At 35.5% G+C, this 12,431-nt stretch overlaps 1 protein-coding gene across 2 annotated transcripts in view; it reads left to right on the top strand.

The window, feature by feature from the left end:
* TFEC (transcription factor EC) overlaps positions 1-10,998 on the top strand; it is an 88,947-nt gene extending 77,949 nt beyond the window's left edge. For both annotated transcript variants that reach the window (XM_085307102.1, XM_085307103.1), the window contains 3 exons: positions 3,069-3,144; positions 9,352-9,499; positions 10,618-10,998. In XM_085307102.1, coding sequence (XP_085163228.1) covers positions 3,069-3,144; positions 9,352-9,499; positions 10,618-10,998 — 605 coding nt within the window. The remainder of the gene's footprint in view (positions 1-3,068; positions 3,145-9,351; positions 9,500-10,617) is intronic.
* The last annotated feature ends 1,433 nt before the right edge of the window (positions 10,999-12,431 follow it).

A 12,431-nucleotide genomic window follows, 5' to 3' on the forward strand; every position in this document is an offset into this window, starting at 1 on the left:
CATCTTTCTTTAGAGTATTATTTGAAGCACCAGCTTAGAGGTTCTGGTCAGGCTGAATCTTTCTATCAGCAAGAGGGAAAAGAAAATGTGTGCAAATATTGAACTTACAAATATAAACAACATTTTTTATTTATCCAGAATAGAAAAGTTTCATTTTGCTTCCTGAAAGTATAAAATTAGGTAATTTTTCTCTCTTCTGAAAAGAAGAATTCTCTTTGGAAAGCACTGAATGAAATAATTACATTTTCCAGTTCTGCTCTCCACTCTTTCCGGCAGAAATAATCTGTGAATTTAAACTCAGATCAGTAATTATTTAATAAACTTTATTTAGCTCTTTGCTCTCTTGTCATTCCAGTAATCTTAGAGAGAGCAATGCTTTACTTGCATAAAATTATGGATCTGGACATATGCATTCCAGTGCAACGTCCTAGTCACTGCTGCAAAGAAGGTTTCTGCCCACTTAGATTTTCCAGAAGGCATCCTTGTTTCTGTCTGCATGCTTTGTGGATTATAAATGGACCATGTAGATTTTGGGGCTTCTTGATAGCCTATCTTCTCTGAAGTGCCACTGCAGCTGTCTTGATTGGGCAGAAATAGGAATTTTTTTCTAGACTAGGAAAAGACGGTGGGTGTCTGAGCTGTCTGGAATTGCAGCAGGAGGAAAGCTGTTGAGGAGGCAAGCATACGTTAGGAACGCCAACTCTCACCATTGCCACTACTGTTTATTTTGGCTGTGAGATCATCCTTCCTACGTACAGATGACATCTCAATGAGGGTAACACAGGGTACCTTTAATTGTAATTCACTAGTGAAAGACTGTATGTGGGAATCATAGCATGCAGATACAGAACATTTCATCCTGGTTTGGCACCAGTTGTAAACTTCAGACCTCAAAGTCTCTCTGGAGATAGCTTTACTATCTTCGGCTTGTATATATTAAGGCATTGCATATAAAAGTGTTATTAGTGTGACTGCAAAAGAAACCCCTGAAAATAAGCTATTTTGTGACTATCATTCATTTTTAGAGACGTCTGAAAAATCAAATTTCAGAGAATGATTAGAATTACACCAGTATTCATGTTTTGGGTTGATTTAAAGTCTCCATTTTACAGTTATAAGCAGAAATATTTTTGTATCTGTAAGGAAGAACTAGAAAATTATTCCCTTTAAGTAGTCAGTTCTTCAATCAAACCTTGAAAAGGTAATTTTTTCTTTGTCTTGTTTTATAGCGAGTGTTTAGTTGGCTTTCTTTTTTTCGATCAGTCTCTCTTGCTCTCTAGAAGAGCTTTTCTACTCTGTAAATATTAATTAAGCAACAGTTATTAAGATATATGACTATACATTTAAGTCTTTTTGCCCCATAGTTATTTTGCCAGCATAACTTAGGTATATATATTTTTGTTGTTTGGTTGCAAAGTGCTTTTTTATGTTGTGTGTTCCTAAGAATTTGAGCACATTGGTGCCCATGGGGTACGAGGGATCACTTAATAATACACTCATATGGATTATAATTCTGTCTACTCAATATGTGATTCACAACTGTAACAACTAAGCTACTTTAATCTGTTGAGTGAAATTCCTCTTTCTAGAGAGAGTAAGACAAGCTAATGCATCCCACTGAGGCAGAGCACTTTACCAGTGTAATAAATAACACCTAGGGAGTTCCCTGAATTGGAATCAACTAATAACTGCGAAGTCAATTCACTAGCTGCAACACAAACCTAAAAAACTCACTTAGACAGTAAGAAAAAAATATCTCTTTTTATAGAAAGGGGAAAAGAAGTAAAAGTAATCTATGTGATGGACCTGAAAGTAGCATGTTAGTGAGTATGACTGTAAGAAGGTTGAAGCTGGCCTAGGAAGACCCACTGGGCCTTCCTTCTCCACACCTTTTTTAAAAATATAGGTCTATTGAGCTGCAAAGACTGGCTTTTTGACTTCCATTAAAATTAGGCCATCAAACTTTAAGTACATATTTATATACATGGATAAAGGAGAGCATGTGTTCAGTCTTCCCATGTTCTAAGCTGGCTTACAAGGGTTAGCTTTGGTCTGGTGAAATATAGCTGAAATAGAATAGTAAGAAGATCTTCTGAGAAGCAAGCAATAACAGAAATGGCTCAGTGCAATGCTAGTCATGGACCAAAACTGATTTCCAAGAGAGATAGGAGATGTCCTTTGGACTTGTCTGTTAGAAAAGTGATATTTCTGTATCTAAAAATAGCTGGAGACAACCTGATGAGGAAGCTGAAGTGAATTCTCTCTAAAATAGTGAAATAGGAGGCAGAAATGTGACAGGCCCTTGTGTAAAGGAGAGGCAACACTCCAGTCTGGACAGCCAGTACTATACTGACAAGGTCATCTGAGAGCACAGAGAAAATTTTAAGATGCATATTTTCTTTATTTTTGACTTTTGAAGGTTATTGCAAATATGCTCATGCAGTCCATCACTGAAGGAAGTAAAAGGATGAAGTGTTTTTTGGAATATAATCTTTCCTCAGCTTCAGTGAAGAGATATGATTATGTGCTTTGTAGTTTACACAGCTGATATGCTGTAGCAGAAAAAAAGCAAATCAAGAAGCTGAAGACTTTAACAGCAGGCAAAAGATAACCGAGCTGCTAACCACAAGCTGTAGCAGGAGTTTTGACATGAGTGAACTGCTGGATGAGTTGTCTTTTGCTCTTGTTGAAGTCATCAGCAAAACTCAGTGCACTGAGCTGGAAGATCATTGTACGGGAGCAGGGTGGAGAAAGGGTACATAAGCTGCGCAAAAAAGAAGTGTTATCCCATATCTAAGGAAAAAGTGACCAATTCATTCACTAGGAGTCTAGTTGTATAGGGATGGGAAACCTACCAAGTAGGGCAAGATGATACTAATCATGGAGTTTGTCTTGAGAGTATGTAGAGACATGTAAAATATATTGGAATTTCTATTTGAGGAGGAATATTCTGTCTGTTGACTGACCTGTTTTTAACTAATTGAAATGTTTTATGCTGATTTTGTCATATTTTGTCATTTTGTCAAGAATATTTCACCATAAAAATAGTAACTGTTTCTTTCTAACAGTTGAGAGAAGAAGGAGGTATAATATTAATTACCGAATCAAGGAGCTTGGCACACTCATCCCCAAATCTAATGATCCGTGAGTTCAACAGTCTTTCCTGTAATAATGTTTATAGTTTAAATAATAATAATAATTAAAAAGGTTGCATATACTTGCTATAGGGGTGACTAATGGGATGCAGAACTTACTATGCCAAGTCACTAGTTCAAATCAAGCCATTAAAGTAACAAATCAACAAATCTTTGACAGATTTTTGGTGGCTGTTAGGAAATCTTATATGAAAGGATAATAAAAGGAAAGTGGATCTAGTAATTCCAGGATGTTAAAGAGAGACCTCTATGCCAGGGATGGAGGAGGTGGTGGTTGTTGGGAAGCAAATCAATCTAACATCAGAAAGTCAAGCTCTCTATTCCTGGGAGCAATTGTTTGGTGTCTCTGGAGAAGTAAGGAGTGGTGCTTCCATCCCTAGCCATGGGCCCTCTAGTGGGATAAAACAAAATGTGTGTTGCAGCTGTCTGTTCTTGGCTTAAGCAAAAAGAAAATTAGTTTAAGAGTCTATAGACTGAGCATTTTTCAGAAGTCGCCTCTCCAGTGGGGGGAAAAAACAACAGTCCTGAAATGTGAGGTACTTTTCTGATAAAAATAATAATTGCTATAACTGGTATAATAATAGCATTTTATACTACTGCATATACTTACAGTAACAAAAAATGCACATTGTTTAAACGATACTTGCATTCCCTGAAAGCTTGTATTTGTCATCAGCATGAGAAAATCCCCCTCAGCAGGAAAACCTATTGCAGGATTAGCAATAACAATTCAGTGTGATATTTAATGCCAGAACTTAGCCTTAGATTTCTCATGTCAGTCACGGATGTTTTAAGGCTGTGCACTGGCRTCATTGTGATTTGCAAAAAAACGGTTATACAGATTTTGTCTTTATCATCTGCATGTCAGTGCAGACCTGCATGTTGCTTCACACGAAAATATCTACTGATACTTCAGCCTTCCCCCTTAGGACTAAAACTTTTGATTATATGGAGGATTTTTTAATAAAAATATAAAGCTGTGTAAGACTTACATAAGTACAAGCTTGGCAYGACAAACCACTTTGAGTGAAATCACCAGTAAGAAAGTTAACATACCACAAGCCTTTTGAGAGAATTCAGAGACTGCTGCTTGTACAGCATTAACCCAAGATTAGATAAATGGACATGTTAGTATAAGTTTAGGCATAACAGCTGAGCTGAAATAAGAAGCACTCTGGGCACCTAAATGCAATTTTGCTCCCATGTGATCTCCTACAAATACACACTGGTAGATGATTTTTAATTTTGTCAATGTACCTCTCAGTATTCAAGGCTATTTGGCAAATAATTGAAAGATTACTCAGAAAAACAGTGGATGGCACTGTTGGTTTGCAGCTATAAAGCAATAATGGAAGCAAGTTATGCTGCAATTAGAAGTGGAGGTGAGGTACAAATTCCAATTATGATTTTTGATAGCCTGCAGAGATGTTTCAGTTGAGTGTTTTGGTTTGGATTCAGATTTAGTTTATGAAGTTATTCCAAATGTAAATACCTAGACCAGCCATTTAAACTCTTCTTAAAATGAGTGATCTGGACCTGCAGTTTTGCTCCAATAAATGGATGATGGATTTTACTCACTGATTTTGGTGGTGTTGCCTCGTAAAAAGGGTTCAGGGAAAGATCCTGAAGGCATCAGCTTTTCTTGTTTTAGTCTCCAAATCCATGAATGACTTTGACAATATGACCGCCATAARGGTTTATGTTTATAAAAGCAGTAGGTGAACTTAGGTGTCTCAAATTCTGAGGACTGCTATTTTCAAAAGGCTGGCAATCAGTACTGTTTTTGAAAATAGCTTTATTTAAAAGCTTTCAAATTGGTACTAAGACAAAAGAGACATCAGTCTTGGAAAATTTAGATTAAAACATAACTTGACTATAGCTTGGTGCCAGGTTAAGTTAATTAAAAGAAAATGTGTAAATAAAGTTTTCTTTTTTTTCCTAAGTGTAAATTCATCAATTTGACCATGTTGTTTTGTTGGCCTAGCACATCAAAATCATTATTTMTTTCTGGAATGGTCCTGTGTTGCCTGATCATAACTCAGTTTCCTTACCCTCTCTTTCAGTTCTTGCCTTTTGCTTTATAACACCTTACTGTGCCCCTAATTTGCCCTCTTCCTCTTTGAAAGAGATATATCATTTCATAMAATATTTTCTCTGTAACATTTTATCACACATAGCATTTTCACCTCGTATATTGATTTGAAAAGATCCCTCTTGCAGTGGGAATTTGGATGTAAAAGGAGACACTTTAGTGATGCTTAGGCTAATGACAGAGAAACAAATTTGCTTTTGCATTGAAGAGCAAATACTACTATAACTTAGTTATTGTGGTTAGCATACCTGTCCCAGATGACGTTCAAGAAGATTACATTCAAACTAAAGAACAGAAAGGACATTTTTGATGCTATTTAGAAACCTTTAATGATTTATATTTCTTATATTTTCTTTTTTTTTTTTAATTTCACTTTTGTTTTGTTAGTTATATGGTGCACTCACTTGGCTCCTGCAGAGCTTCCACAAGGACTCTCTTTTGACTAGTTTAAAACCTCCATTCTCTTCATTCTTTTAATTTAATAGTAAGAAGTGTGTATTACCTTGCTTAAATCAATGGCTGTTTTAAGATCATCCACGTTAGAAAATGGAGATAAACCTAATGGCTCTCTTAAGATGCAAGGAACTCTCTTTTGTTTAATTTTCAGCACTTAGATATCCAAGTGCATATTCTCTATAAATTCAAAATTGTTAGATAGAATAATTTTAAAATAGAATTAAAAATTATTCCAAATACCCAGTGAAATTTTGCTGAAAAAATCACAACCTGCTCCTTTAAACATACCTACTTTTCCATTCTTCCTTCTTTTGTGTTAAGCCTTTCAGAATCCAGTTGCAGGTCGTTAACAGGACTTCACRTTCTGACATGGTCTGGAAATGCTAACTCAAGAACTGTTTTATGGTAGCCAGACTGGAACTGTCAGAAATAACAAGAAAAAAAAATCTTTCATGTAAGAATTCTAGCCATTTTATGGAAGCAAGATGCTGAGAGAATCACTGATGATTTGGGAAGAATTACTGGATTGCTTTCACTCTCTCTATGCTTAAAATATCTGTCTATGTCTGAAGCTGTGTTGTCTGTGGACGCACTGGCTAGCACTGCCAAGCTTAATGTAAAGGAAAAGCTTCTGTAAGCAGGTGCTATTAGAAAAYAGAAACTTGCGGCCCTTTCAGGAGAATATGCCTAGTAGTTGTACAGGTCATCAAAACAGGCATAAATTCCTTCTAAGTATTTCTTTGAACAAGTACAATTTAAAGATAATTTCTGAGAAGAACAGGAAGAAATGRTCTGCAAATGTAGTTTGAATTTCATTAACGTGTCTGTTATTGGTACCAGCTCTGYGACTGGCAAACTCTGTGACTATCACCTGCTCACAAACTATGTTTTTGTTAACTATTTTTAATTTTAAATGATCAGATGCTCTTGTCCTTCCTGCAGTTCTTCAGCTTATGTAAACTAGGGAAGCTCCTTTCACTTCAAAATAGTCACCCTAATGGAAAAGAGCTGAAGATCTGTCTCATGGCTATGTTTCTTTTCTCTTAAAAAGATGACAGTTTCACTAAGTTTCTGGGCCTTTCAGTTTTATAGAGAGATTCAGCTGTCAAAATTAGGAGGAACTAAGAATAAAATGCTATACAGTTTTCACTTTTTTGCTAGTTTTCCAAACAAAATATGGTGTGTGTTGGATCTCCATTAATTAAGCTACAYATTAAATCTGTAATTTACTTGAAATATCATATTATTTTACTAKTTACATCTAAATCTGCTGATAAGTAGTAAATTGACACTGTGCTGGTAGCTATACTAACATACACACGAAGACTAGTCCTACTTGGCCTGCAGGACCTCAGACTGCTGACCTGTTTTGTGTGTAGAGTTGCTCACATGTAGCAGTATTTACAGGACTGAAGCCTAACATGCACACAATAATAAYGTAGATTTAAAAAACACAGTAAGGAATGAATAGAGAATAAAAAAGTAAAATATAGAAAGGACTCCTTCCATCTCCAAAGATTGGTTAATCTATATCCAGCCATAGCTTCAAAACAGTTAAGAATGCCAGTTTTATAAAGCAGTTTCGGATAAAATGACTAAAACTAGCAGTGATTGCTCACTTTTTAAAAAAGACTCTCAAATGACTTTGTGGATCTCATCAGTTTAAATTTTGTCTCTATTTTATACTGGACAAGAATGATATACAAATCTCTAAAAAGTAATAAACAATTTCTTAATGGTACTTCTATTATTTTTCATACAACTTTGCATCCAACTTAAAATTTAGCATTTTCACAGAAATAACTGAAAACCAGTAACTGATCCAAGAATTTCTAAATTCTTCTTATGCAATTGCTGTTCTTGGATTTAATCAATTTTTCTTGGATTTAATCTGCTTCTCAAATGCTGAGGTTTCTTCTTCCCATCATAGATGAATCTGCTTGCCATTCCGGCTAAGCAGAGCCAGACACATTAGAGACAACTGCTATGCAAGCACCTTCCCCACACTATTCCCCCTCCCATTCGCCTTCATCCTGAAGGTGATGATGGTGATATTGCTGCTCTTCCAGTCCTGTGCATCTCCTGTGTAGGGCGTCTGTCTGCTCCAGAGTGCTGTCCCATGGCTGCTGTATGGTGCTCTGGCTAACGAGAATAGAGAATATCTGTGATGCAGAATCAGCACAGATGTCCTTCAATACTTCCTTTTACTCTTGGTATAAATGAAAAGATATGGAGTGAGAGCTGCATTAACTCCTAAGGTTGCCATCTGTTACTAGATATTTCCTTTAATATCTTCCTTTTAGGTATGAGAAGATTTAGCTTCTATACTGGTCATTTAGTAAGAAACCAACCAGTTTATGTACATATGAATAGGAATGTCAAAAATAATGTTGGATAAACACATATAAACATGCATACACAGAGGTGTGCGCACAGTAGCAAATATATAAGTAAGAATCAGGAGGAATTCTGTATTTGCATCAGATACTGACCTGAAAACTTACTGTATACCACACTTCATCCAGCACAATAGTTTAATGGAAAGGATTCAAAATCTCTTAAGGTGATAATAGCAACCACTSCATGGTAGTTTTTCCTCTCGAGCATACACACTCAGAACAGCTACTAAAGAATGGCCTAGGCTGGTTATTTCTCRGTTTCTCAAACCAATTTAAATAGAGCGGTTTTGTCCCTTTCAGGCTTGTTTTGTAGGATCACAACCTGTGTCAGTCTTTTTCATCCTTCTTGCAGTAAAATGGATAATTTGGATAAACCCTTCTATCTTTATATTTAGTGCAAAGGTACYCATTCCTGTATTATAAAACAAGGAACTTTATCAGAAGTTCAACATTTTCAGTAAAATTCATTCTTGTTCCAAGGTCTCCCATGTATGACAGTCCGTGAACATGTGCTAAGTTTGAGCACATGCATGCGGTTAATATGATTACTTGTAAAGTGGAAGTTAAAATATGGTTTCCTCAGTCAGGGACAGTCTAATCTCATCTTCTGAGAGATGCTTATTCTGAGCTGGGCTTAGCATGTAGCTGTGCTCTTTAACCTGCTGTACATTGTTTCAAGCTTTGTGAACAGGCTTGATCAAGAATTTTTGTCGTACTACAGCCTCTGTGGTGATTTGCCTGCTCTATCATCAATGAGGAGTGGCATTCAGCACAGTTCATTTTTTTTCCAACAAGCATAAAAGCAACCTCATTAGTAAGTCAGGTAAAAGGAGTAGTATATTTGAAATGATCTTTAAAAATTTAGGCTTAAGTCCTCAGTAATGTATATTTCCTAGTTCATTAATGCAGAAATACTGCACATAGATTTTAATCTTAGAGTTAATAATAAAAGCAATTTTCACTAAAAATATAAAAACTGTAATGGTAGAATCATGATATTGCATTTAGCTCTCCCACAAAAAGTCACTTTATTACTTTCTTTTGACACTTATTTTCATTCTGGGATTAATTTTACTATATAAGGGCTTCTTAACTATTCTATTAAAATTTCCATTCAGAAGCAATAATATCTAAGAGTGAATAATAGTCATGTAAATCATTATTTCATATTAATGTAAAAGATTTTGTAAGTTCTTATGAATTCTGCTGACATGCACAATTGTGAAAAGGTTATCTCTACATTCTGCAGTGATATGCGCTGGAACAAAGGAACTATTTTAAAAGCATCAGTGGAGTACATCAAGTGGCTACAAAAAGAACAACAGAGAGCCAGAGAATTAGAGCACAGGCAGAAGAAATTAGAGCATGCTAACAGAAGACTTCTGCTTCGAATTCAGGTTTGTATAAGAGTGTTGCCATGAACTACAAAGCATTCTTGCTACTTATCCCTCATCAAATTTTATTAATCTATATCATCTTTCCCCAAATGCCATTTATTAAAAATGAATTGGTTTCCCCTATTTATTGCTATAAATATTGCGGGGGGGGGGGGGAATATCCTTTAGATTTCTAGGAAATTCCTTTGATAATTTGTCCTTACATAAAGCAACACACGGAAAGTTAATGAAATATTTGTAGAAACAGTTTCCATATAATATTCTGACAAAGACAACAAAGGAAGAAAAAAGTGTATTTCTCCTGCCACAAATTAATATTGGACACTAAATTCTCTTTCATATTTTCATTTTCCCGTAGTAGCCATTTCATACATTACTATACCTTGGGTATACTGTGCTATATTATATTATGTCATATATCATCAGCTTGTGTGACATGAAACATCAGAATATGGCCCTACCTGGCTTGAAATGTAAGACTGGAATACATATGTGTGTATATATATATATATATATTGTGCTATATTATATTATGTCATATATCATCAGCTTGTGTGACATGAAACATCAGAATATGGCCCTACCTGGCTTGAAATGTAAGACTGGAATACATATGTGTGTATATATATATATATATACACACATGTGTATGTGTTATATATGCATATATGTAATCAATCATCATCATCAAATATGATGATATATACATATATCTGTATATCATAAGTGTCATCAAGTGTAGTATCTTCTGTTTCTCTAGGTAGCAAGCCTGATCTCCTGCGGGTAATGAAAATTGTGACATTTTTCTATCACATGTATTTGGCTCAGTAGTATAGGCAATGGTTTTAGAGAGGAAGTCCTAACTTATGTTCTTCTAGGAACATAATGACAGGAGCRGAATTAGAAAGAAACCAACCTATGATGTGACTCACTGCAAATTATCATAGATTAAATATTATTGCATTTTAAAACATAGTTTCACAGCTGAACAAGAGGCCAGTTATTACTAATATTTTTAATTTGTACGTACTATTGGTATGCTTCTTATTGCAATAATTCTGAAGACACTGTTTTCTCTTCCAAAATAATTATTGAATTGTTTTTGTTTAAAACGTTAGGAATTAGAGATACAGGCTCGTGCACACGGTCTTCCTGTCATGTCTTCGCTCAGTGCTGTAGATTTAGCTGCTCAGGTCATCAAGCAACAGTCTTACCCAGAGGAGAACTCTGTAGACTACTCTCAACAAATGTCTCTGGCACATGGACCAAATTCTGATGTTTGTGATAGATCAACAGGCTTTTCCGATCCACTTTCACACTTCACAGATTTGTCCTTTAGTGCAGCTTTAAAAGAAGAACAACGGCTAGAGGAAATTTTACTGGATGACACAGTATCACCATTTGGAACAGACCCGCTCTTGTCTTCCACATCGCCAGCTGCATCGAAAGAGAGCAGCAGGAGAAGCAGCTTCAGTACCGATGATGGAGARGATTTATAAAAGCAGAAGTGGCCTCATGATTCTTTAACCACCTGTAGAAAGACAAAGTTGAATGTAAGCATGATGTTTGTGCTTATTTCAGATATGAATATGGAGAATTACTGTGAAGATAAGTTACTACGTAGCAAGGGTTTAAATGAGCCCTTACTTCACAGGAAAATGAGATGGACATGAAGTCATATCACTTTGTCCTGAATTCACAACATCTACTCACAGCTGACATTTGCACAAATCTTCTTTCTTCCCTGGGAACTTTTACTGTCTTTCTCTGATTTTTTTACAGCAATATGGAAATTGAAAATGGTTACCACGAGAAGAACATCCACATTGCAGAAGTGTATTCAAACTCTTTTCAGTCTGCATTCACTTATCTCTGCTTATCATGACTTTAAGTCATCTATTAATTTCTTCTTTTATAAATAAAATGCGAATTTTGTATTAAAAGCTCTAAAAACATGCAAAATAACAGGGAAATATTTAAACTGTGAAGTATATGTGATACAGGTATTGAAGTCTGGAAAAAATGGACAGTAATGCTTTTATCTGAATGAAATTAGCATGAATTTAACACTGTATAAACTTCTTTTTAAAAGGAAACTAAAAATCCATTAAGTGTTTCATGGAATCCTGTTTTTTAATTTCATTTGTAGAAAAAAACAGACTTCTTTTAATATATATTTCAGTGATACAGAAGAAAAATGRAAGCTAACATAGTGATGGAGACTCAAAAGAACTCATTAGACAGAAAAAGGTATGACATTGCAGCCAAAAGTGTTCAGAAGGACTTTATGGATGTACAAGACTCAATAAAAGTATTCTGTGTTACAGTTAACACAATTTAAAACAATCACTACTGGTAATAGTGCTATATCAGGTGCTTATTCCGTAAGTATTCAAGCTGTGTCTTTATTGTATGGCAGTGATCAGAATTCAGAGACAAGCTACCATACTCCTTGATGATTTCAGTTTCCTTTGGCATCATAATAAGGTTTTTCTAAAGGGATTCTTCCTAATCCAAACCCTTGCCATTGACTTTTATTGGAAATGGAGGGAAATTACAAGATTCCCATTACACACAKAGAGACAGGGAGAATTTAACTTCAAAACTGGCTTTTAGTTCACTGCAGAAGAGGTTGACTTTTCCAGTCAAAGGGGATATTCTTAAGTGTTGATATGACGCACTGCTTCCCAGAATCAGCGTGCTGGGAGTGGGCATTCACAAAATGTGCACTGATGACTCAGTAAAGGCTTGGCAGTTAGAGAGCAGGTAGAAGACGTATCATTTCTGCACACAGTGAAATTTTGGAGAGTGTTGTATGTAACATATGTACATTAAGTGCAATCATTCTAAATGTGGTATTAACACATGGGAAAATAAACTGGCACAAGTTCTTCATAGCTCTTCCTCAACCAAAACTAAAAGAGCACATTTG

This window comes from Rhea americana, unplaced genomic scaffold (assembly GCF_003343005.1).
Source record: "Rhea americana isolate MKP2758 unplaced genomic scaffold, rheAme1 scaffold_252, whole genome shotgun sequence".
NCBI lineage: Eukaryota > Metazoa > Chordata > Aves > Rheiformes > Rheidae > Rhea > Rhea americana.